General features: G+C 53.5%; 2 protein-coding genes across 7 annotated transcripts in view; one reads left to right on the top strand and one right to left on the bottom strand.

Annotated features, from left to right (window-relative positions):
- APAF1 (apoptotic peptidase activating factor 1) overlaps nt 1-24,557 on the bottom strand; it is a 444,316-nt gene that overhangs the window by 70,996 nt on the left and 348,763 nt on the right. For 2 of the 4 annotated variants that reach the window (XM_016187661.2, XM_060195616.1), the window contains exons 1-4: nt 13,285-13,408; nt 6,730-6,901; nt 6,437-6,626; nt 3,552-3,749 (exon numbers count right to left, since the gene is read on the bottom strand). In XM_016187661.2, the coding sequence (XP_016043147.1) occupies nt 3,552-3,749; nt 6,437-6,626; nt 6,730-6,867 (526 nt within the window). In that variant the 5' untranslated portion in view covers nt 6,868-6,901; nt 13,285-13,408. Of the gene's footprint in view, nt 1-3,551; nt 3,750-6,436; nt 6,627-6,729; nt 6,902-13,284; nt 13,409-15,504; nt 15,652-24,557 lie in introns of those variants that run through there. The other 2 variants (XM_060195615.1, XM_060195614.1) reach the window with 2 other exon arrangements.
- IKBIP (IKBKB interacting protein) overlaps nt 20,317-24,557 on the top strand; it is a 35,726-nt gene continuing 31,485 nt past the window's right edge. For all 3 annotated transcript variants that reach the window (XM_060195618.1, XM_060195619.1, XM_060195617.1), the window contains exon 1: nt 20,317-20,569. In XM_060195618.1, the coding sequence (XP_060051601.1) occupies nt 20,400-20,569 (170 nt within the window). In that variant the 5' untranslated portion in view covers nt 20,317-20,399. The remainder of the gene's footprint in view (nt 20,570-24,557) is intronic.

Here is a 24,557-nt window from a genome sequence, read left to right as displayed (position 1 = left end):
AGTGTGGCTCCCTCTCTGTCCCACCTTCCCTCTCAATTCCTCGGTCTCTATCCAAAATAAATTAAAACGGAGGAGGCGGAGAAAGAGGCGGAGGAGAAGAGGTGGCGGCGGCGGAGGCGTGGGAAGAAGAACGGGGAAGGAAGAAGGAAAAGTACAGTGGCAGACTTGAGCAAAGCAGGCAGAGAGAAGAAAAAAACATTTCGCGCCAAGATGTCAAAGGAGCCTTGTTTCTGGTAAAGGCAGACATGGGCAGACACGGGTCCGGCCTGTGGTGAGGGAGAGTCGGCTGACGATGGGGATGAAGAGAGTGGCCGCTTGCTGATCAACAGGTCAGAGACACAGAGGGTGAGGCTGGAGGCCGTCACCCACACAGACACTGAGATCACTGAGAGCACTAGGAAGGCTGCAGGTAGTGACTACGGACTCTCGTCCTCAGCGAATGAGGGCAACAACGCGGCTAGAAGAGAGGAGGGAACTCGGCAAAGGGGACAGCTGGAGCAGAAGTGTGAGCGGTCCGGGTGGAGAGACCAGCCCCACATCCTGCCGCTGCAGTGTGTGTGACCGAAGTGGGAAGAGATGCCACACAGCTAAAAAGCCGACGGCAGGGAGGCAGACATTCTTTTTCTCTAATACACCTCGTTTTTGTTTTTGTTTTTATCTTTATTTTGGATACAGACAGCCAGAAGTCAAGAGGGAGGGAGGAGATAGAGAAAGAGTCAGAGAGACACCTGCAGACCTGCTTCACCACTCAGAAGCTTCCCCCTTGCAGGTGAGGGCCAGGGAGAGGGCCAGGGAGTTGAACCCGGGTCCTTGCACACTGTGACGTGTGCATTCAACCAGGTGCACCACCACTCGGCCCCTAAAATGTCTTGTTTTTTACAGAGAAACCGGGACTATGACCGCAGCATAGACATTTCGACATGGCAGGGGCTGGACCTAATGTATCCTTTATAAAAGATCTAAATTTTTAGTGACTTAACAGTGCTTTACAAAAATGTAAGATTTCACAGATACGTACACCTTGGTCACCACACTCAGCAGCAAAGCCCTGGGCCCTTTGATAACCGGCATAAAGCTTTCGTAAGTGGGGCAGACAACATAATGGTTATGCAAAGAGGCTCACGCCTGAGGCTCCCAAGTCCCAGGTTCAACTCCCCACACCACCATCAGCAGTTATCTTGTTTTAAAAAAAAAGAAAGAAAGAAAGAAAGAAAGAAAGAAAAACCCTTCTGTAAAGCCCAAGAGCCAGCAGATAGATCCTATTCTCGGAAAGTGAACTGACTGCAGTCATCAACATTTCAGAGAAGTAAAATTACCTGGTAATAATAAATAAATAAGTAAACAAACAAACAATAATTGAAAGGGGCCAGGCAGTGGCACACCTAGTTAAGTGCTCACTTTACAATGTGCAAGGACCCAGGTTCAAACCTCTGGTCCCAGGTAGTCAGGCAGTAGAGCAGCGGGTTAAACGCACGTGGCACAAAACGCAAGGACCGGTGGCGTAAGGATCCCAGTTGGAGCCCCCGGCTCCCCACCTGCAGGGGAGTCGCTTCACAGGCAGTGAAGCAGGTCTGCAGGTGTCTGTCTTTCTCTCCCCCTCTATGTCTTCCCCTCCTCTCTCCATTTCTCTCTGTCCTAACAATGATGACATCAGTAACAACAATAAAACAAGGGCAGCAAAAAGGGAAAAAAAAAATATATATATATATATATATACACACACACACATATCCTGGAGATGTCCATATTGTGAGTCACTGACTGTCAATATGCTACCTAATATGGTGAAAGGAACACTGAAGATGTAATTAAAGATTTTGTTGGGCCAGAAGATAGGTCATTAGTAAAACACACCCTTTACCAAGTGTAAGGCTTTGGGCGCAAACTCCCACATCGCTGGGAAACCATGGGAAGCACGAGGACGCTTTGTGGGTAACGGGTACTGTGGCTCGTCTCTCTCTCTCTCCCTCCTCCCTTCATTCTCTGAAATAATGACTGCTCAGTCTTGAACTAGGCTTGCTGCACCGAACCAAAGTCAAGGACTCTGGGGTAGGCGAGTTCAGGTCCTGGGACATGATGGCTGGCAGAGAAGGACCTGGTGGGGGGTTAGAGTGTGATGTGGAAAACTGGGAAATGTTACACATGGACCAACTATTGTGTCTTACTGTCGACCACAGACCATTAGTTCCCCCACAAAGATGATGACTGCTCAGTGTGGAAGCACAGAGTGTTCCGGAATTGTAAGGTGAGAGGACCCTGGACTACCTGATGGGTTCACCGCGATTCTGGGCTTTCGAGAAGGGGTCAGAAGCAGGAGATGAGAGTCAGAGGAAGGCACGCAGCAACACAAAGGCTTGAAGACGCTATGAGCTGTTAGGGCCCGGCAGACAGCACAGCGGCTTACGAGATGCTTTCGTGCCTGAGGTTCCGAGGCCCCAGGTTCGATCCTGGGCTCTGCTCGAGTCATACTGAACAGCAAGCACTCTGGCTAAAAACAGGTGCTGTGCACACTTCCGGGAGCCAGGGACGCATTGTGCAGGCACCAAGTCCCACTGATATTAAGGGAAAGAAAAGATGCCATCAACTTGAAAACAGAAGAAGAGATCTTAGGTCGAGGAATGTAGGGCACCGTAGAAGCTGAAAAGCACAATGAAACGGAATCTCCCTGCTAGCCTGAAGGGACTGGACCCCCTCGAGGGTGAGATGCGGAGTTCAGCCCCCAGCAGTGCAGTACCACAGTGATGTCTGCTTCTCTCTCTCTCGCCTCTTTCTCTCTCATCAGCGATTACAATCTTTAAAAAAAAAAAGGAACTCTGCTCTACCGACACCTTGATTTTTGCCACAATAAGAATGACTTCTTATCATTGGGGAAAGGGAGAGACAGGGGAGATAGCATAACGGTTATGCAAAAAGACTTCGGTGCCTGAGCTTCCCAGGTCCCAGGTTCAATCCCCAGCACCACCATAAACCAGAGTCAAGCCGTGCTCTGGTAATAAATAAATAATAAAGTTTATTTAAAATGGAAGGGATGCACCCCATTAAGCACACATGTTATCATGCACAAGGACCTGAGTTCAAGCCCCAGCCCCCTCCTGAAGGGGGGAAAGCAGAGCTTCAAGTGTGTGTGTCTCTCTCCCTCTCTACTACCACTTCCCTTCTTAATTTCTCTGTCTTATCAATCAAAATCAAAATAAAATTTAATTTAAAAAATCTTTAAAGAGTTACTTTTGAGACTAGGGAGTTAGCATAACGGTTACACAAAAAGACTTTGATGCCCAAAGCTCCAAAATCCCAGGTTCAATCCCCCAAACCACTATAAGCACCAGAGCTGAGCAGGGCTCTGATAAAAAGGAAACAAAAAAGAGAAAACTACTCTTGGACTTGTGGCTTCCAGAACTGTAAGATAATGAATTTGTTGCGTTAAGTCACCAAATGTGTGGCAGTTTGTTAGAACAGAAAGCAACAAGGCCTAAGGGATACCTCCTTAACCTGCAGTAAAAACAAAGCAGAGCCAAAATCACAACAGAGAAGCGGTGGTGCCGTGCACTTACTTTCTAGGAAGAAGTGGTCTCGGACAGCTTCCGCAGCTAGCACAGACTTCCCGCAGCCGGCCATGCCATAGACGGACACCCAGCCAGGCTCCCCATTCAGACTGGCGAGCTTCTGCTGGATGGCATTCACCAGCTTCTTCCTAGTAACAAAGACAACTGGCCTCTGGGGCACTCCGCCTTCACAGAGGACTGTTCTTACTGAAATCAAAAGTGAAACAAAAACAAGCATGTGTAAATATAGCCCTGAAGCGATCCCTTGAACAATGCCATCTGAAGCGGACACTCAAAGTTCCCAGGACAGAAATGTGCCTAGTTTCTCATCGTTGGTCTTGTTATTATTGTTGTCGTCGTCGTTGTTGGCTAGGATAGAGAGAAATGGAGAGAGGAGGGGAAGACAGAGAGGGGGAGAGAAAGACAGACACCTGCAGACCTGCTTCACCGCCTGAAAAGCGACCCTCCTGCAAGTGGAGAGCCGGGGGCTCGAACCGGGATCCTTATGCCGGTCCTTGCGCTTTGTGCCACGTGTGCGTAACCCACTGCACCACCCCCACCCCGGCTCCCCAAAATGTGGCTAGTACTCCATTTCAGCTTTCTGATTTCACAGAACACCCAGAAAAATAAAGAGAAACATGCGCCTTCTAGCAGGCTACAGGGCTGGGGTGGTAGCTCAGTGATGGAGCTCAGCCCGGTAAGCAGGGTCCTGAATTCAATCCCCAGCAACACAGAGTGAACCACGAGAAGGCTGCCCTGTCCTCCCTCTCTCCCTCCCTGCTCTTCTCTCTCACCCCCTCCCTCTCTCTCTCTGTCTCTCTCTCCTTCTCTCTCTCTCTCACAGAAGGCTAGGCGTAGCCCAGGAACCGACAGAGGATGAAGTGTGGGAACCTCCTGCTCTGCTTCTTTTTCCACTCTCTTTCTTACTAATAAATCTTTTCTTTAATTTTTTATATTTATTTATTCCCTTTTGTTGCCCTTGTTTTATTGTTGTAGTTATTGCTGTTGTTGTAGGATAGGACAGAGAGAAATGGAGAGAGGAGGGGAAGACAGACAGGAGGAGAGAAAGACAGACACCTGCAGACCTGCTTCACCACCTGTGAAGCGACTCCCCTGCAGGTGGGGAGCCGGGGGACTCGAACCGGGATCCTTACGCGGGTCCCTGCGCTTTGCGCCACGTGCGCTTACCCCGCTGCGCCACCGCCCGACTCCCACTAATAAATAAATCTTAAAGAGAAAGAGAGAAAGACAGACTATGAACAAGAGTGTAAAGGAAACAATATATAATTTCTTTCAAGAGCTGGGGAGACAGCACAGTGGTTCTGCAAAAGACGGTCCTGCCTGAGGCTCCAAGGTCCCAGGTTCAATCCTCAGCACCACCATCAGCCAGAGCTGAGCAGCGCTCTGGTCAAGTAAGAATAGTTGTTGTTGTTATAATAAATATAAAACGTCTTTAAAGAACACAGATTTCTGAAGACTCTTGTTCTTGGGGTCAGGCAATGAGGCAACTGGCACAGAAAACACATTACCAAACAGGAGGATTTGGGTTCAAACCTCCAGTCCACACCTGCAGGGGAGAAACTTTCCAGAGGTGGAGCAAGGATGCAGGTGTCTTTTTCTCCCCTCCCCCATGCCCCTGGTCTCTATCAAGAAAAGGAGGGAGGAAGGGAGGAAGGAGGGAGGGAGAGAGCAAGGGACGAGGGGGGAGTGACTGCTAGGAGCAGTGGATTCACTGTTCAGGCTCCAGCAATAAGCCTGGTGATAGAAAAATAGAAATAGGTAACAACACAACAATAATGATAACTACAACAACAGTAAAAACAAGGACAGATAAAGGGAAAATAAATAATATAAAAAAATTTTTAATTAAAATAAAAATAGAGGGTAGGGGTAGATAACATAATGGCTATGCAAACAGACTCTCAGCCTGAGGCTCCATCAAGTCCCAGATTCAATCCCCTGCACCACTATAAGCCAGAGCTGAACAGTGCTTTGGTAAATAAGTAAATGTTAAAATAGGGGACCGGGCGGTAGTGCAGTGGGTTAAGGGCACGTGACGCAAAGCACAGGGATCGGCAAGGATCCTGGTTCAAGCCCCCGGCTCCCCACCTAGTCCCCTCACAGGCGGTGAAGCAGGTCTGCAGGTGTCTGTCTTTCTCTCCCCCTCTGTCTCCCCCTCCTCTCTCCATTTCTCTCTGTCCTATCCAACAACAATAACAACAACAACAACAACAACAAACAACCAGGACTACAACAAAGAAAAAATGGCCTCCAGGAGCAGTGGATTCGTAGTGCAGGAACCGAACCCCAGCAAGAACCCGGGAGGCAAATAAATAAATAAAGAAGAAGAAAGAAATCTTCCTCTTTTTCAGTACTGATTTATGATATGAAAAAGAGAGAGAAAGGTGAGCGCATATGTGAGGCTGGGGACCAAGCCTGGACTTCTCGCGCGCAACACTGAGCCGCCCCTGTCCAGCGAGGGGAGTTCACATTCTTTCTGCTGCTTCAAACTCAACAGCAGAACTTAAACGAAGGCCTGTCAGCAGTCGTCTTATGTCTAAAAATCAGCATACACATCACTGCGATCAAAGACAGACGCCAAAAATGAGATGTGAGTGAACACAGCTGCCATTAGTTGCTGAGAAACACGACGTCATTTTCGCACAGGCGTTGTTTTCAGGTAGAGGCAGAGAGGGAAAGAGACCAGAGCTTCCTTCACTGTGGTGGGGCCAGGCTCCACCCGGGTCACACACGGTAAAGCCGCGCACCGTCCACGTGAGCTCTCTCACGAGCCGGAGTGAACCTGGGTCTCCTCGCAGGCCCCCTCACAGTGAAGCAGCGAGCGCCAAGGCGGCACTGCGCGACGGCGGGAGGCAGGCGTCACGTGTACAGACCGTATGAAGTCACTCCGCCAAGCGAGTCTTTGCCGCTGGAAGAGGGGCCGGCGGGAACCGCGCCGTGCAGCAGGGCGGCGAGATCTCTGTAGCCCTCCAGCAGCAGGGCGTTGTAGAAGGAGATGTAGGAGTGATCGTCCTTGGTAAGGAGCGTCTTGATTAGCTTGGCTGCCCGTTTCTGTTGCGTGGGCTAGAAAAAAAGAACACGGGTACGGAAGGCGGCAGAGAACGCGACCGAGACGAGCGCAGATGCTGTGGAACCCCAGGAAAGCGGGCAGTCTCGGGGGCCTCACCTCGTTTTTCACTTTCTCCTCCTCTGCTACTGTCAAGACCCCGTCCCCAACCATGTGGTCCATGATGTAGGACGTCTTGATGTCCCTCTCCAGGGCTTCTCGGTGCTGCAGCAGACAATTGCGAGCTTTTGCGTCCATCGTCCCTCAGCTTTTCCCTCTTCTGAGTCATGAGCTACATGGAAAGCGAGAAGACAGGCTAAAGCCAGGAGACGACGAGCACCACTGGCAGCTAAAAGAGGAAAGAATAACAGGATTTTGGTTAAAGATTATTTGTAATTGTTTCAATTCCAACGTTTTCAGAGTTATGAGAGAGCAAGCACTCTTTTGCATTATCCGATCCTGCGATGAAAGCGACTTTCCTAGAGGACTGTGGCCCCGACACCACATACGGAGGTGTTGGATAGTATGCCAGCTCCCCCTGGCTTCTGCTTAACCATATGCCTATATAGGGATAGATTTAATCCCATTCAAAGCTTTGGTCTATTTACATAAATCACTTTTACATTTACATAAAGCACTCCCTCCAGGGCATTGGTGGTTCAGTGATAGGATTCTCGCCTGCTCCGCCCCCTCCTTGTCACACTCTGATTGTCACCAGTCACTTTTCTCTCCACCCTCTCTATGTCACATCCTGTTTCCACCCTACTTGGCAAGTATATATAAAGACAGCATTGTGAGTTTTACAGTACTGTACTTGAGTTTAGCTTAGCTCGTCTTAGATTGTGCTGCGTCCTGCATGAATAAAGAGATACTGCCTACAGCTCAACCATGAGTCCCTGGTCGTCTGTTACCCGCCCGTGAAGCCAGCCCGGCGAAAACGACACGGAGGAGCTTAAGAGGAAGCGTTCCCTGTGACCCAGAAACCCCACCTCCAGTTTACCCGAGGAGACACCCACACACGTACAAAATAGCCACAGTTAACAGAATGTCTAGCTGAGAATAAAAAAGCTTAAAGACAACCTAAATGCCTGTTATTCTGAAGATAAATCTAAAAAATTAAGAATGTGTATTAAATGGAATATTATATACACACATAAATTGACAAATCAGAGGGCTGGGATTAGCGCACACATCACAGGGCACAAGGACCCAGGTTCAAGCCACCAGTCCCCACCTGCAGGGGGAAAGCTTCAACAGTGGTGAAGCATGGCTGTAGGTGTCTTCGGTCTCTCTCTCTCTCTAGACCTCCCCCTCCTTTCTCAGTTTCTCTCTGTCCCTATCTAGTAAATAAATAAAGAACTTACTAGAAAGAAAGAAACAAAAATGGCAAGGCAAGCAAAAGACAAGACATCTAGGAGCCTCTCAGACACTAAGGGTAAGACTTGCCGTGCTCACACAGGACGCCTTAATGGACCAGGGAATGCTATGGATGGTGGAGTGATGAGGCTTTGGTCTGTCTGTCTGTCTCTTCCTCAACCCCTCACCATTGCTCAAAAAATGTAGACCTCACATTGGACTGGGCGATGGTTGCCCTGAGTTTATTCCTGGGCACCGCATTAAGATGACAAAGATTCCCACACCTCTGGCCACCTAATCTTTGACAAAGGGGCCCAGACTATTACATGGGGAAAGCAGAGTCTCTTCAACAAATGGTGTTGGAAACAATGGGTTGAAACATGCAGAAGAATGAAACTGAATCACTGTATCTCACCAAATACAAAAGTAAATTCCAAGTGGATCAAGGACTTGGATGTGAGACCAGAAACTATCAAATACTTAGAGGAAAATATTGACAGAACTCTTTTCTGCATAAATTTTAAAGACATTTTCAATGAAACAAACCCAATTACAAAGAAGACTAAGGCAAGTATAAACCTATGGGACTACATCAAATTAAAAAGCTTCTGCACAGCAACAAAAACTATTACCTAAACCAAGAGACCCTTCACAGAATGGGAGAAGATCTTTACATGTCATACATCAGATAAGAGTTTAATAACCAACATATATAAAGAGCTTGCCAGACTCAACAACAAGACAACAAATAACCCCATCCAAAAATGGGGAGAGGACATGGACAGAATATTCACCACAGAAGAGATCCAAAAGGCAGAGAAACACATGAAAAAATGCTCCAAGTCTCTGATTGTCAGAGAAATGCAAATAAAGACAACAATGAGATACCACTTCAGTCCTGTGAGAATTTCACACATCAGAAAAGGTAACAGCAGCAAATGCTGGAGAGGGTGTGGGGTCAAAGGAACCCTCCTGCACTGTTGGTGGGAATGTCAATGGGTCCAACTTCTGTGGAGAGCAGTCTGGAGACTCTCAGAAGGCTAGAAATGGACCTACCCTATGACCCTGCAATTCCTCTCCTGGGGATAGATCCTAAGGAACCCAACACATCCATCCAAAAAGATCTGTGTACACCTATGTTCTTGGCAGCACAATTTGTAATAGCCAAAACCTGGAAGCAACCCAGGTGTCCAACAACAGATGAGTGGCTGAGCAAGTTGTGGTCTATATACACAATGGAATACTACTCAGCTGTAAAAAATGATGACTTCACCGTTTTCAGCCAATCTTGGATGGACCTTGAAAATTCATGTTATATGAAATAAGTCAGAAACAGAAGGATGAATATGGGATGATCTCACTCTAGGCAGAAGCTGAAAAACAAGATCAGAAAAGAAAACACAAGTAGAACCTGAAATGGAATTGGCGTATTGCACCAAAGTAAAAGACTTTGGGGTGGGTGGGTGGGGAGAATACAGGTCCATGAAGGGTGATAAATGAAATAGTGGGGGTTGTATTGTTAAATGGGAAACTGGGGAATGTTATGCATGTACAAACTATTGTATTTACTGCTGAATGTAAAATATTAATTCCCCAATAAAGAAATAAATTTTTTTTAAAATGACAAAGATGGTGCACTGCACCAAAGTCAAGAACTCTGGGAGGGGCAGGGCTCAGGTCCTGGGGCAGGATGGCAGATGAGGACCTAGTGGGGGGGTTAACTGTCATGTGGAAAACTGGGAAATGTCATGCATGTGCCAACTACTGCATTGTACTGCTTGCTGACTGTAAACCATTAGCCTCCCAATAAAGAAATTTTTGAAAACAAAAATAAAAACAAACAGTCTTCAGATCCTGGCAACTCTGAGTGAAGCAGGGTTTCCAGGCCACTAGAAACTACAAAGAAGGGACAAAAGAGACGCTATGGCAGATAATCACAGCCCATCTACGAATCGGCAAAAGGCTGCTGAATAGGACAAAGGACAGCTGCATGCAGCCCAGCTGCAGATGCCACCATGACGCCAACCTTTCTTCCCCGGGCAGACGCCCTCACCCCTGTGTCCTGGAACCTCCCCTCCCCAGAGCCCTGCCCCACTAGGGACAGACAGACACAGGCTGGGGGTGTGGATCCACCTGCCAACACCCATGTCCAGTGGAGAAGCAACGACAGGAGCCAGAACTCCCACCTTCTGCTCCCCATAAAGAATTTGGGTCCAGTAGTCCGGGAGGTGGCACAGTAGATAAGGTACTGGACTCTCAAGCCTAAGGTCCTGAGTTCAATCCCAGGCAGCACATGTACCAGAGTGGTGTCTGCTTCTTTCCCTCTCTCCTATCTCTCAATAAATAGATAAAAATCTTTTTTAAAAAAATTTTTTTAAAAAAGAAGAAGAATTTGGGTCCATACTCCCAGGGGAGAGAAATGTTAGGGGAAGATGACCAGAGGGCTCTGAGATCCAACTCCGTCAGGACCCAGGGAGAGAAGAGGGGAAAAAAAGGAAGGACAGTTGGAAGTAGTAGGTGTGGCTTAGAAAGGAAGAGAAAGCAGGACCATAGGAAAAAATGGGCAAATATGTGTAAATATAGTTACAGAAATAATGGTCAACCCATATCTGTAATCTTGGGAGAACTAGTGCAGTTTCCAAGGGAGAACTCTGAGAATGGTGAAAGCATACCCGTCATCTTGTAATTTGGCAAATCAACATTAAATCACTAGTAAAGACTCTTAAGAACATCAATATAACGGTGGCCCCAGAAGTGGCGTGCGCGACGGCTGCGAGGCAGACGCACAGACAGACGCACAGGTGTGAGGTGCAGAGTTGGGCCCAACACCCTCAGTACCACAGCAACTCTTTAGCTCTGCTTCTGCAACTCCCTTTATCTCTCACTCGCGAACAAATCTTCAAAATAAAAAGTACCAAGAAAACAAAAATCACAGCTCCATGAGATGACATGGAAAGACACTCAGGACACACTGGTCTCAAAACTGGAGACAAGGCCCCATGTGTCCCACAAAGTAGGTGTTGGTCTTGACTCCGAGTCAAGAGTGTTGACTGTGTTCATCGAACGTTCGGATTGCTTCCCAATAGAAAGATGTGCAGGTTTTCACCCTCTTTTTCTGTACTTTTCTATATTCTACTTTTATTTTTTATTTTATTTTATTTGCTTCTGGGGTTATCATTGGGGCTCAGGGCCTGCACTACCAATCCACTGCTCCTGGAGACTATTTTTTTTCCCATCATTATTGCTGTCATTGTTGTTGGATAGGACAGAGAGAAATGGAGAGAGGAGGGGAAGACAGAGAGGGGGAGAGAAAGACAGACACCTGCAGACCTGCCTCACCGCTTTTTTTAAAAAAATTATATTTATTTTCCCTTTTCTTGCCCTTGTTTTCATTGTTGTTGTAGTTATTATTGTTGTTATTGATGTTGTTGTTGGATAGGACAAAGAAATGGAGAGAGGAGGGGAAGACAGAGAGGGGAGAGAAAGACAGACACCTGCAGACCTGCTTCACCGCCTGTGAAGCGACTCCCCTGCAGGTGGGGAGCTGGGGGCTCGAACCAGGATCCTTATGCTGGTCCTTGTGCTTTGTGCCACATGTGCTTAACCCGCTGTGCTACAGCCTGACTCCCAGTTAACAATATTTCTATAATTTCCCATATTTGGGAGCCGCTCTCTTGCCTGATCCAGCTTTCTAGTCCTTTTTCCAACTATGACACCATCTCCGCAGACAACACCTTGGGTCCACCAGCACATTAGCTGTCAGGCTCAGGCAAAAGCTAGTAAAGTCATAGGCCCCTTGGAATAAACCTAAAATAGACCTACTAGCTTTTTCTAAAATGGAGACACCCCCCCCCCATCTTCATCTGCACTATTCCAGCCTTTAGGTTCATGATTAATCAATAATTTCTTTGACTTTGTGTGTTAACTCTCTTTTCAGCCACCAGGTTCCAGATGCCAGCAGGATGCCAACCAGACTTCCCTGGACAGACAACCCCACCAATGTGTCCTGGAGCTCCGCTTCCCCAGAACCCTGCCCACTAGGGAAAGAGAGAGGCAGACTGGGAGTATGGATCCACCTGTCAACACCCATGGTCAGCGGGGAAGCAATTACAGAAGCCAGACCTTCCACCTTCTGCATCCCACAATGACCCTGGGTCCATGCTCCCAGAGGGATAGAGAATAGGAAAGCTGTCAGGGGAGGGGATGGGATACGGAGTTCTGGTGGGGGGAACTGTGTGGAGTTGTACCCCTCTTATCCTATGGTTTTGTCAGTGTTTCCATTTTATAAATAAAAATTAAAAAGAAAAAAAGGGAGTCGGGCTGTAGCGCAGTGGGTTAAGCGCATGTGGCGCAAAGCGCAAGGACCGGCATAAGGATCCCGGTTCGAGCCCCCGGCTCCCCACCTGCAGGGGAGTCGCTTCACAAGCAGTGAAGCAGGTCTGCAGGTGTCTGTCTTTCTCTCCCCCTCTGTCTTCCCCTCTTCTCTCCATTTCTCTCTGTCCTATCCAACAACAACAACATCAGTAGCAACAACAATAATAACTACAACAATAAAATAACAAGGGCAACAAAAGGGAGTAAATAAATAAAAATATCTAAAAAGGAAAAAAAGGATGCTGGCCAGTCGTGAAACACTGCACGGCACAGCCGGGGGAGGCTTACCCCAGCGCCACTGGCGCTGAGTCTGCAGAGCACAGCAACGCTGAGAGGGCAGAATCCCCTGGCAGAGAGGGCAGCGGCCAGCACCGGACCTCAGAACGCAAGGCTCACGCCTCAGGGAGCAGAGGCCGTGCGGGCGGGCAGGCCGGGACAGCCCTGGGTGCCGCGGGACAGCAGAGCTGCTCAAACACCTGCCGCTCGCAGGCGCTGCTGGCCTTGGGCGCGGTCCAGGTGGGGCCCAGCCTGGGTCCGGGCTCCTTCCCTCTCCGCCTCTATCTACAGTCAGTCAATAAACACAGCAAGGAGAGTCGGAGCCAAGGCACTGGGATCCTGGGCTCAGTGCAGGCAGCTCCCCTGCACCTGCGCCGCCGGGGAGCCCGTCCTTCCTGCCTCTCCTTCCTTCCCTCCTCTCCCCTTTCCTTCCTTCCCTCCTCCCTCCCTCCCTTTCCCTTTTCCTTCCCTCCTCCCTTATTTCCCTCCTTCCCTCCTTCCTTCCTTCCTCCCTTCCCTCCTTCCCTCCTTCTCTCCTTCCTTCCTCCCTCCCTCCCTCCCTCACTGGCACCCTGCTCCTTCAGTGTGGAGAGAAAAGGCAGCAGAGGGCAGCAGCCAAAGGCACCCAGCAGCAAGGACTCCAGCGGGGTCTCTGGCCAGGGCGCTCACCTGTGGGTCAGGGAGACGGGCACCTTTCTGGCCTGGGGTATCTCACAGGGCAGAGCGTCGGCACACCTGGCAGAGAGCACACATCACCACACAGAAGGCCCAGGTTCAAGCCTCGGTACCCACCTGCAGGGGAGCTTCATTAGTGGAGACTGAGGCAGGGAGCCCGCCGAGCGGCAGGTGAGACCCCGAGCGGGCAGGTGAGACCCCGAGCGGCAGGTGAGACCCCGAGCGGCAGGTGAGACCCCGAGCGGGCAGGTGAGACCCCGAGCGGGCAGGTGAGACCCCGAGCGGCAGGTGAGACCCCGAGCGGGCAGGTGAGACCCCGAGCGGCAGGTGAGACCCTGAGCGGCAGGTGAGACCCCGAGCGGCAGGTGAGACCCCGAGCGGGCAGGTGAGACCCTGAGCGGCAGGTGAGACCCCGAGCCTCAGGTGAGACCCCGAGCGGGCAGGTGAGACCCCGAGCGGGCAGGTGAGACCCCGAGCCGCAGGTGAGACCCCGAGCCGCAGGTGAGACCCCGAGTGGGCAGGTGAGACCCCGAGCCGCAGGTGAGACCCCGAGCGGCAGGTGAGACCCCGAGCGGCAGGTGAGACCCCGAGTGGGCAGGTGAGACCCCGAGTGGGCAGTTGAGACCCCGAGTGGCAGGTGAGACCCCGAGTGGGCAGGTGAGACACCGAGTGGCAGGTGAGACCCCGAGCGGGCAGGTGAGACCCCGAGCCGCAGGTGAGACCCCGAGCGGGCAGGTGAGACCCCGAGCGGGCAGGTGAGACCCCGAGCGGGCAGGTGAGACCCCGAGCGGCAGGTGAGCCCCCGAGTGGGCAGGTGAGACCCCGAGTGGGCAGGTGAGACCCCGAGCCGCAGGTGAGACCCCGAGTGGGCAGGTGAGACCCCGAGCCGCAGGTGAGACCCCGAGTGGCAGGTGAGACCCCGAGCGGCAGGTGAGACCCCGAGTGGGCAGTTGAGACCCCGAGTGGCAGGTGAGACCCCGAGTGGCAGGTGAGACCCCGAGTGGGCAGGTGAGACACCGAGTGGCAGGTGAGACCCCGAGCGGGCAGGTGAGACCCCGAGCGGCAGGTGAGCCCCCGAGTGGGCAGGTGAGACCCCGAGCGGCAGGTGAGACCCCGAGTGGGCAGGTGAGACCCCGAGCCGCAGGTGAGACCCCGAGCCGCAGGTGAGACCCCGAGCGGCAGGTGAGACCCCGAGCGGCAGGTGAGACCCCGAGTGGGCAGGTGAGACCCCGAGCGGCAGGTGAGACCCCGAGTGGGCAGGTGAGACCCCGAGCCGCAGGTGAGACCCCGAGCCGCAGGTGAGACCCCGAGCGGCAGGTGAGCCCCCGAGTGGGCAGGTGAGACCCCGAGCGGGCAGGTGAGACCCCGAGCGGCAGGTGAGACCCCGAGCGGGCAGGTGAGACCCCGAGCCACAGGTGAGACCCCGAGTGGGCAGATGAGACCCCGAGCGGCAGGTGAGACCCCGAGCGGCAGGTGAGACCCCGAGCTTCAGGTGAGACCCCGAGTGGGCAGATGAGACCCCGAGCGGCAGGTGAGACCCCGAGCGGCAGGTGAGACCCCGAGCCGCAGGTGAGACCCGGAGTGGGCAGGTGAGACCCCGAGCGGCAGGTGAGACCCCGAGCCGCAGGTGAGACCCCGAGCGGGCAGGTGAGACCCCGAGTGGGCAGGTGAGACCCCGAGCGGCAGGTGAGACCCCGAGTGGGCAGGTGAGACCCCGAGTGGGCAGGTGAGACCCCGAGTGGGCAGGTGAGACCCCGAGCGGCAGGTGAGACCCCGAGCGGCAGGTGAGACCCCGAGCGGCAGGTGAGACCCCGAGCGGCAGGTGAGACCCGGAGTGGGCAGGTGAGACCCCGAGCCGCAGGTGAGACCCCGAGCCGCAGGTGAGACCCCGAGCGGCAGGTGAGACCCCGAGCGGCAGGTGAGACCCCGAGCGGCAGGTGAGACCCCGAGCGGCAGGTGAGACCCCGAGTGGGCAGGTGAGACCCCGAGTGGGCAGGTGAGACCCCGAGTGGGCAGGTGAGACCCCGAGTGGGCAGGTGAGACCCCGAGCGGCAGGTGAGACCCCGAGCGGCAGGTGAGACCCCGAGCGGCAGGTGAGACCCGGAGTGGGCAGGTGAGCCCCCAGCCGCAGGTGAGCCCCCCACCCCGCGCATCGCCGCGGCCCCTCCTCTCGGACCCAGGTCCGGGCGCGGACCCCGAAGCCCCGTCGGCAACTCACCGCCGGCCGCGGGTCCGAGGCTGACAGACGAGCGCGGCCCAGGGCTCCGCGCGGAAGCGAAATGGCAGCGCCCCGGGGTGCTCGGCGCACCCGCCCGGACACAAAGGGACGCTGGCGTCGCCGGGGCGGAAGGGACAGCGCCGCGCCCCAGCTGCTCCGCGGCCTCCGGCGGCCGCGCCCCGCCCCTCAGGACCGCGCCATCAAACCCCCGCCCCGACCCGCCCAGCCCGGAAGGCGGACGCGCATGCGCAGGCACAGAATCCCGCCTCAGCCACGCCGGCGGCCGACGGCGTGCGCGCTCCCGTACTCCGCGTGCACGCGCACGTAAGTGGAAGCGCGGGCCAATCCGAGGCGCGGAGGGGGCGTGTCCAGGCCTCGTCGAATCGGGGCGGGAGGACGCGGCTTCGCGCTTATGTGGCCCGCGCACCGCCCGCCCCGCCCCGGAGCGTCGGCGCACGTACGCAGCTCCGCGCGCTCCCGATTGGCTCGGGGTTGCCGCCGGGGTGGCTCGGGGTTGCAGCTGCGGTGACTCGGGTTTGCAGCCGGGGTGGCTCGGGGTTGCAGCCGGGGTGGCTCGGGGTTGCAGCCGGGGTGGCTCGGGGTTGCAGCCGGGGTGGCTCGGGTTTGCAGCCGGGGTGACTCGGGTTTGCAGCCGGGGTGGCTCGGGTTTGCAGCCGGGGTGGCTCGGGGTTGCAGCCGGGGTGACTCGGGGTTGCAGCCGGGGTGACTCGGGGTTGCTGCCGGGGTGACTCGGGGTTGCTGCCGGGTGACTCGGGGTTGCAGCCGGGGTGGCTCGGGGTTGCAGCCGGGGTGGCTCGGGGTTGCAGCCGGGGTGGCTCGGGGTTGCTGCCGGGGTGGCTCGGGGTTGCAGCCGGGGTGGCTCGGGGTTGCAGCCGGGGTGGCTCGGGGTTGCAGCTGGGGTGGCTCGGGGTTGCAGCCGGGGTGGCTCGGGGTTGCAGCCGGGTGACTCGGGGTTGCAGCCGGGGTGGCTCGGGGTTGCTGCCGGGGTGACTCGGGGTTGCAGCCGGGGTGGCTCGGGGTTGCAGCCGGGGTGGCTCGGGGTTGCAGCCGGGGTGGCTCGGGGTTGCAGCCGGGGTGGCTCGGGGTTGCAGCCGGGGTGACTCGGGGTTGCAGCCGAGGTGGCTCGGGGTTGCAGCCGGGCTGGCTCGGGGTTGCAGCCGGGCTGGCTCGTGGTTGCAGCCGGGCTGGCTCAAGTTTGCAGCAGGGGTGGCTCGGGGTTGCAGCCAGGATGGCTCGGGATTGCCGCCCGGGTGGCTCGGGGTTGCATCTGTCATGACTCGGGGTTGCAGCGCAGGCGGGGTGGCTCGGGGTTGCTGCAGGAGTGGCTCGGGGTTGCAGCTGGCGTGGCTCAGGGTTGCAGCAGGGGTGGCTCAGGGTTGCAGCCGGGGTGGCTCGGGGTTGCAGCCGGGGTGGCTCCGGGTTGCAGCGGGATGGCGCGGCCTCTGCTGTGCAATAGACAAGATAAATTCTGGGGTTGAGTGAGCTGCAGAGCTCCTACACCCGGCAAACATTCACCCAGGTAAATGGGAAAAGGTGTTTGCATATCACGCATCAGACAGACGGACTGGGCACAAACAAGCAAAGTACCCCAACAAAAAAGTGGACCAAAGAACTAAACTGTTGGGGGCCTGGCAGGAGCACGCCCACCTAGGTGCACATAGTACTTTGCAAGGACCCATGCAAAGATCGGGTTCAAGCCCCTCCTCCCCACCTGCAGGGGGGTCGCTTCTCTCCTTCTCTGTCTCCCTCTCTCCTCTCTCGATTTCTCTCTGTCCTATCCAATAAAATGGGGGGGGGGGGATGGCCTCCAGGAGCAGTGGATTCACAGTGCTGGCCCTGAGCCCCAGCAGTATCCCTGGAGGCAAAAAATAACTTTTCTAAGAAAGAGACACATGACTCAGACACATGAAGAAATGCTGCACTTATCACTAGGGAAATGCAAATTAAACTACACTGAGCCTCCATCTCACACCCTAGAGAATGTCTTAAGTCAACAAACTAGTGGTTAAGCACATGTGTCACCATATGCAAGGACTAGGGTTCGAGCCCTCAGTCCCCACCTGCAGGGTGAAAGCTTCAAGAATGGTGAAGAAGGCCTACAGGTGTCTCTCTGTCTCCCTCTCTACCACCCACTTCCCTCTCAATGTCAGGCTGTCTCTATCCAGTAAATAAAGATTTAAAACTTAAGAATGTTAAAAAGAGGTAGTCGGGCAGTAGCACAGCAGGTTAAGCACACGTGGTGCAAAGTGCAAGGACGGGAGTAAGGATCCTGGTTGAGCCCCCGGCTCCCCACCTGCAGGGGAGTCGCTTCACAGGTGGTGAAGCAGGTCTGCAGGTGTCTGTCTTTCCTCCTCTCTCCATTTTTCTCTGTCCTAACAACGATGACATCAATAACAAAAATAATAATAACTACAACAATAAAACAAAGGGCAACAAAAGGGAATAAATAAATATTTTTTTAAAAACTTAAAGAAAAAAATGTTAAAAAGAAAAGAAACAAAAAAAAGAGAGACCCCCACCTGCAGGGGAGTCGCTTCACAGGCGGTAAAGCAGATCTACAAGTGTTTATCTCTCCCCCTCTCTGTCTTCTCCTCCTCTCTCCAATTCTCTCTGTCCTATCCAACAACAATGACATCAATAACAACAACAATAGTAACTACAACAATAAAACAAGGGCAACAAAAGGGAATATTTTTTAAAAAGAAAGAAAAGAGAACTGCTTCACTGCTGGTGGGGATGCAAATTGGGGCAGCCCCTTTGGAAGACTGTATGTACAGTCCTTAAACAAATTAAAGCGGAGGGAGTCAGGCGGTAGCGCAGCGGGTTAAGCGCATGTGACACAAAGTGCAAGGACCAGTGTAAGGATCCCAGTTCGAACCCCCAGCTCCCCACCTGCAGGGGGGGGGTCACTTCACAGGCGGTGAAGCAGGTCTACAGGTGTCTGTCTTTCTCTCCCTCTCTCCATCTTCCCCTCCTCTCTCCATTTCTCTGTCCTATCTAACAACGACGACACCAATAACTACAACAACAATAAAAAAACAAGTGCAGCAAAAGGGAAAATAAATAAGTAAACTAGTGGAATGACTTTGTAACCCAGCAATACCACTCTTAGGCATTTATCCAATGGTCACCCAGGTACCAATTAGAAGGGACATAGGCACTCCATTGTTGGTATGCTTCTAATTCTGCTTTTAAAAACCCCTTCTGTTTCATTTGGTTTAGTCCCCCCTGCTTAATACTGTATTCTATTTACATAACCACTGTTAACTAAGCACCACCCACCCTCCCTCCAGGGCATTGGTGGTTCAGTGGCAGAATTCTCGACTGTTCCGCCCCCTCTCCTTGTCACACCCTGATTTTCACCAGTCACTTTTCTCTCCACCCTCAATACAGAACATCCTGTTTACACCCTACTTGGCAAGTATATATAAGGACAGCATTGTGAATTTTCAGTTTAGTTTAGCTTAGCTTGGCTTAGATTGTGCTGCGTTCAGTGTGAATGAATAAAAAGATACTGCGTACAGCTCAGCCATGAGCCCCTGGTCGTCTGTCTCCCGTCAGTGAAGCTAGTCCAACACTATGTTCATAGCTGCGTTAGTTACAACAGCCAAAGGGTGGAAGCAGCCTAAATGCCCATCACCAAATGACTGGATAAAGAAGTTATGGGATGGGGGACCAGGCAGTAGCACACCTGGCTAAGCGCACACATTACAGTGTGCTGGGACCCGGGGACCAGGCAGTAGCACACCTGGTTAAGCGCACACATTTACAGTGTGCTGGGACCCGGGGACCAGGCAGTAGCACACCTGGCTAAGCGCACACATTACAGTGTGCTGGGACCCGGGTTCAAGCCTCTGGCCCCTATCTTCAGGGGGGAAGCTTCATGAGTAGTGAAGCAAGGTTGCAGGTGTCTCTCTATCTCCCCCTCCCTTCTCAATTTCTGTCTCTACCCAATAATAAGTAAAATATTTTTAAAGAAGTTATGAGATATGGTTGTCCAGGAGGTGGTGCAGTGGCTAAGGCACTTGACTCTCAAGCATGAGGACCTGAGTTCAATCCCCGGCAGCACATGTACCAGTGATGTCTGGTCCTCTCTCTCCTCATTAATAAATAAATAAAATATTTTTTTAAAAAAGAAGTTATGAGATATATATGGAATGTTACTCTGCAACCAGTAAAGATGATATTGTATTGAAAAACTTCACTATGTACCAATATAGAGAGATTTCTAAAATATATTCATATGTCTTAGATTTTTTTATTATTATATTCATTTATTTTCCCTTTTGTTGCCCTTGTTGTTTTTATTGTTGCTGTTGTTATTGATGTTGTCATTGTTGGATAGGACAAAGAGAAATGGAGAGAGGAAAGGAAAACAGAGGGGGAGAGAAAGACACCTGCAGACCTGCTTCACCGCCTGTGAAGTGACTCCCCTGTAGGTGGGGAGCCGGGGCTTCGAACCGGGATCCTTATGCCGGTCCTTGTGCTTTGCGCCACGTGAGCTTAACCTGCTGTGCTACCGCCCAACTCCCGGTTATTTATTTATTTATTTATTTTTAATGATATTGTGTCCTTTGGGACAAAGTGGAAACAACTGGAGGTTCTGATGCTTAGTGATATAAGAGATGAAAGACAACTACCAGATGGTCTCACTCCTATGTGGATTCTGGAGATCTGATTCATATGAACCTAATAATAATAATACAAAAAGCTGTGGTGGGGACAGCTGGGTGGTGGGCGGGGCTATGCAGGGAGGGGCGTGGTCACCGCGGGCGGGGCGTGGTCGGGGGCGGGGCCACCGCGCGGGCAGGCCTGCCACGTCCTCTCCCCGGTGCAGAAGGCCGAGGGGCTCGGGTAGAGGCTCCTGGACATGTCGGAGGTGAAGAACCGGAAGAAGCCGGGGCCCCGGGCGGCCCCCGATGACGGGCACCGCGGCGAGGGCGGGAAGGGCGCGGCGGCCCGGGGCGGCGGCGGCGGCTGGGCGGACTCCCGCACGGGGCTGAGTCTGCTGTCGCTGGGGACGTGCCTGGGCCTGGCCTGGTGAGTGGACGCCGGCGGCTGCCCGGCCTGGCGACGAGGACCCGCTGCTCCCTGCGCCTGTGCCGGCTCGTGCTCGTGCCCCCGCTGCAGCCCCCCGTCTCCCAATGCAGGCCCCACCCCATCTCCAAAAAAGCCCCGTCTCCCACTTGCAGCCCCCCCGTCTCCCAATGCAGGCCCCCACCCCGTTTCCCAGTGCAGCCCCGCCTCCCACCTGCAGCCCCGTCTCCCACCTGCAGCCCCCTCTCCCACCTGCAGCCCCCTCTCCCACCTGCAGCCCCCGGTCTCCAGTGCAGCCCCGTCTCCCACTTTCAGCCTCCGTCTCCCACCTGCAGCCTCCGTCTCCCACCTGCAGCCCCGTCTCCCACTTGCAGCCCCCGGTCTCCTAGTGCAGCCCCGTGTCCCACTTGCAGCCCCGTCTCCCAATGCAGCCTCGTCTCCCACTTGCAGCCCCCGTCTCCCACCTGCAGCCCCGTCTCCCACTTGCAGCCCCCGTCTCCCACCTGCAGCCCCGTCTCCCACTTGCAGCCCCCGTCTCCCACCTGCAGCCCCGTCTCCCACTTGCAGCCCCCGTCTCCCACCTGCAGCTCCGTCTCCCACCTGCAACCCCCGTCTCCCACCTGCAGCCCCGTCTCCCACTTGCAGCCCCCGTCTCCCACCTGCAGCCCCGTCTCCCACTTGCAGCCCCATCTCCCACTTGCAGCCCCCGTCTCCCACCTGCAGCCCCCGTCTCCCACCTGCAGCCCCCGTCTCCCAGTGCAGCCCCGTCTCCCACCTGCAGCCCTTGTCTCCCTGTTGGAGTTGCGAGGCAGTTTTGGGGACGGGTCGCCATGGCATAGGCCGAGCAGATGAGCAGGACTTTATCTCGCACCTGCTGCTTTGGTTCTCCACTTAACCTGCAGAACTTGGGGGTCAGGGGAGTGGGCAAGTCTCTGCCTCCTTGAATCCCTTTTTCTTAAAACTATTGTTATCTTTCTTTTAATTATTGGATAGAGACAGCCAGAAATCTAGAGGGAAGGAGGTGATAGAGAGGGAGAGAGACAGAGAGACGCCTGCAACACTGCTTCAGCACTCGTGAAGCTTTCCTCACCAGGGGCTTGAACCCAGGTCCTTGCACATTGTAGCATGTACACTCAACCAGGTGCAGCACCGCTGACCCCCACCCCGTGAACTTCTAACGTTTGCAGCCGTGAAGGGCTTCACTGGGATCCCAGAGGGGCGGATTAGTTCATGAAGCCACAGTCGCTGGAGGATGGCCGCCTATTTTGATGACTGTGGGTGCACAGTGGAATGAAACCTTTCCCTCCCCTGAGTTCCAGCTGCGTTTTCTGTGTGAACAGTCACAACAGTACAGCGGTTCTGTTCACCTACAGCCCAGCATGCATAGCTTTGAAATAAGGGCGGAAGCAATGTATTGGTGCCAAGAAAAAGATGAGTGTAATCACTTCCTTTTTTTTCTTTCTTTCTTTCTTTTTGTCTCCAGGGTTATTGTTGGGGCTAAGGGCTGACACTATGAATCCACTGCTCCTGGAGACCATGTCTTCATATATATATATTTTTTGCCTCCAGGGTTATTGCTGGGGCTCAGTGCCTGCACCATGAATCCACTGCTCCTGGAGACCATTTTTCCCCCTTTTGTTGCCCTTGTTGTAGCCTTGTTGTGGTTATTATTGTTGCTGATGATGTCCTTGTTGGATGGGACAGAGAGAAATGGAGAGAGGAGGGGAAGACAGTAGGATTGAGCCCCAGCAATAACCCTGGAGGCAATAATAATAATAATAAATATTTAAGGGACCAAGTGGTGGTGCAGCCAATACAGCCCAATGTGCAAGGACCCAGGTTCAAGACACTGGTGCCACAGTGCTGTAGGTTGGTCCCTCTCTATCTCCATCTCCATCTTCCCTTTCCCTCTTATTTTCTGTCTGTCTCTGTCCAAAATAAATAATAATATTTTAAAAATTGAAAGTCATAAAACTACTGGACTAGAGCTGAGAGGTGTCTAACCCCGTAGAGCAGGTACCTTACTGGGTGTGAGGCCCTGGGTCTCAGTGTCCTACCAGCATCTCAGTGTCCTACCAGCGTCTCAGTGTCCTACCAGCGTCTCAGTGTCCTACCAGCGTCTCAGTGTCCTACCAGCGTCTCAGTGTCCTACCAGCGTCTCAGTGTCGTACCAGCGTCTCAGTGTCGTACCAGCGTCTCAGTGTCCTACCAGTGTCAGTGTCATACCAGCGTCTCAGTGTCATACCAGCGTCTCAGTGTCATACCAGCGTCTCAGTGTCCTACCAGCGTCAGTGTCCTACCAGCGTCTCAGTGTCCTACCAGCGTCTCAGTGTCCTACCAGCGTCTCAGTGTCCTACCAGCGTCTCAGTGTCCTACCAGCATCAGTGTCCTACCAGCGTCTCAGTGTCCTACCAGCGTCTCAGTGTCCTACCAGCGTCTCAGTGTCATACCAGCATCTCAGTGTCCTACCAGCGTCTCAGTGTCCTACCAGCGTCAGTGTCCTACCAGCGTCTCAGTGTCCTACCAGCTTCTCAGTGTCCTACCAGCGTCTCAGTGTCCTACCAGCATCAGTGTCATACCAGCGTCTCAGTGTCCTACCAGCGTCTCAGTGTCCTACCAGCGTCTCAGTGTCCTACCAGCGTCTCCGTGTCCTACCAGTGTCTCAGTGTCCTACCAGCGTCTCAGTGTCCTACCAGCGTCAGTGTCATACCAGCGTCTCAGTGTCATACCAGCGTCTCAGTGTCATACCAGCGTCTCAGTGTCCTACCAGCGTCTCAGTGTCCTACCAGCGTCTCAGTGTCCTACCAGCGTCAGTGTCCTACCAGCGTCTCAGTGTCCTACCAGCGTCAGTGTCCTACCAGCGTCTCAGTGTCCTACCAGCGTCTCAGTGTCCTACCAGCATCAGTGTCATACCAGCGTCTCAGTGTCATACCAGCGTCTCAGTGTCCTACCAGCGTCTCAGTGTCCTACCAGCGTCTCAGTGTCCTACCAGCGTCTCAGTGTCCTACCAGCGTCTCAGTGTCCTACCAGCATCAGTGTCCTACCAGCGTCTCAGTGTCCTACCAGCGTCTCAGTGTCCTACCAGCGTCTCAGTGTCCTACCAGCGTCTCAGTGTCCTACCAGCGTCTCAGTGTCCTACCAGCGTCAGTGTCCTACCAGCGTCTCAGTGTCCTACCAGCGTCTCAGTGTCCTACCAGCGTCAGTGTCCTACCAGCGTCTCAGTGTCCTACCAGCTTCTCAGTGTCCTACCAGCGTCTCAGTGTCCTACCAGCATCAGTGTCATACCAGCGTCTCAGTGTCCTACCAGCGTCTCAGTGTCCTACCAGCGTCTCAGTGTCCTACCAGCATCAGTGTCCTACCAGCGTCTCAGTGTCCTACCAGCGTCTCAGTGTCCTACCAGCGTCTCAGTGTCATACCAGCATCTCAGTGTCCTACCAGCGTCTCAGTGTCCTACCAGCATCTCAGTGTCCTACCAGCGTCAGTGTCCTACCAGCGTCTCAGTGTCATACCAGCATCTCAGTGTCCTACCAGCGTCTCAGTGTCCTACCAGCGTCAGTGTCCTACCAGCGTCTCAGTGTCATACCAGCGTCTCAGTGTCATACCAGCATCTCAGTGTCCTACCAGCGTCAGTGTCATACCAGCGTCTCAGTGTCCTACCAGCGTCTCAATGTCCTACCAGCGTCTCAGTGTCGTACCAGCATCTCAGTGTCATACCAGCCCCATGAACGGGGCTGGGGAATTCATGGACAGTGAGAACATATGACATCTCTCTAAAAAAATCAGGAGGGAGTCAGGCGGGTAGCGCAGTGGGTTAAGTAGACGTGGCGCAAAGTACAAGGACCAGCGTAAGGATCCCAGTTCAAGCCCCCGGCTCCCCATCTGCAGGGGGGTCACTTCACGGGCGGTGAAGCAGGTCTGCAGGTGTCTGTCTTTCTCTCCCCTCTCTGTCTTCCCCTCCTCTCTCCATTTCTCTCTATCCTATCCAATAACA

The sequence above is a fragment of the Erinaceus europaeus genome, chromosome 7 (genome assembly GCF_950295315.1).
Source record: "Erinaceus europaeus chromosome 7, mEriEur2.1, whole genome shotgun sequence".
Taxonomy (NCBI): domain Eukaryota; kingdom Metazoa; phylum Chordata; class Mammalia; order Eulipotyphla; family Erinaceidae; genus Erinaceus; species Erinaceus europaeus.
This window is presented reverse-complemented; position numbering and strand designations above follow the sequence as displayed.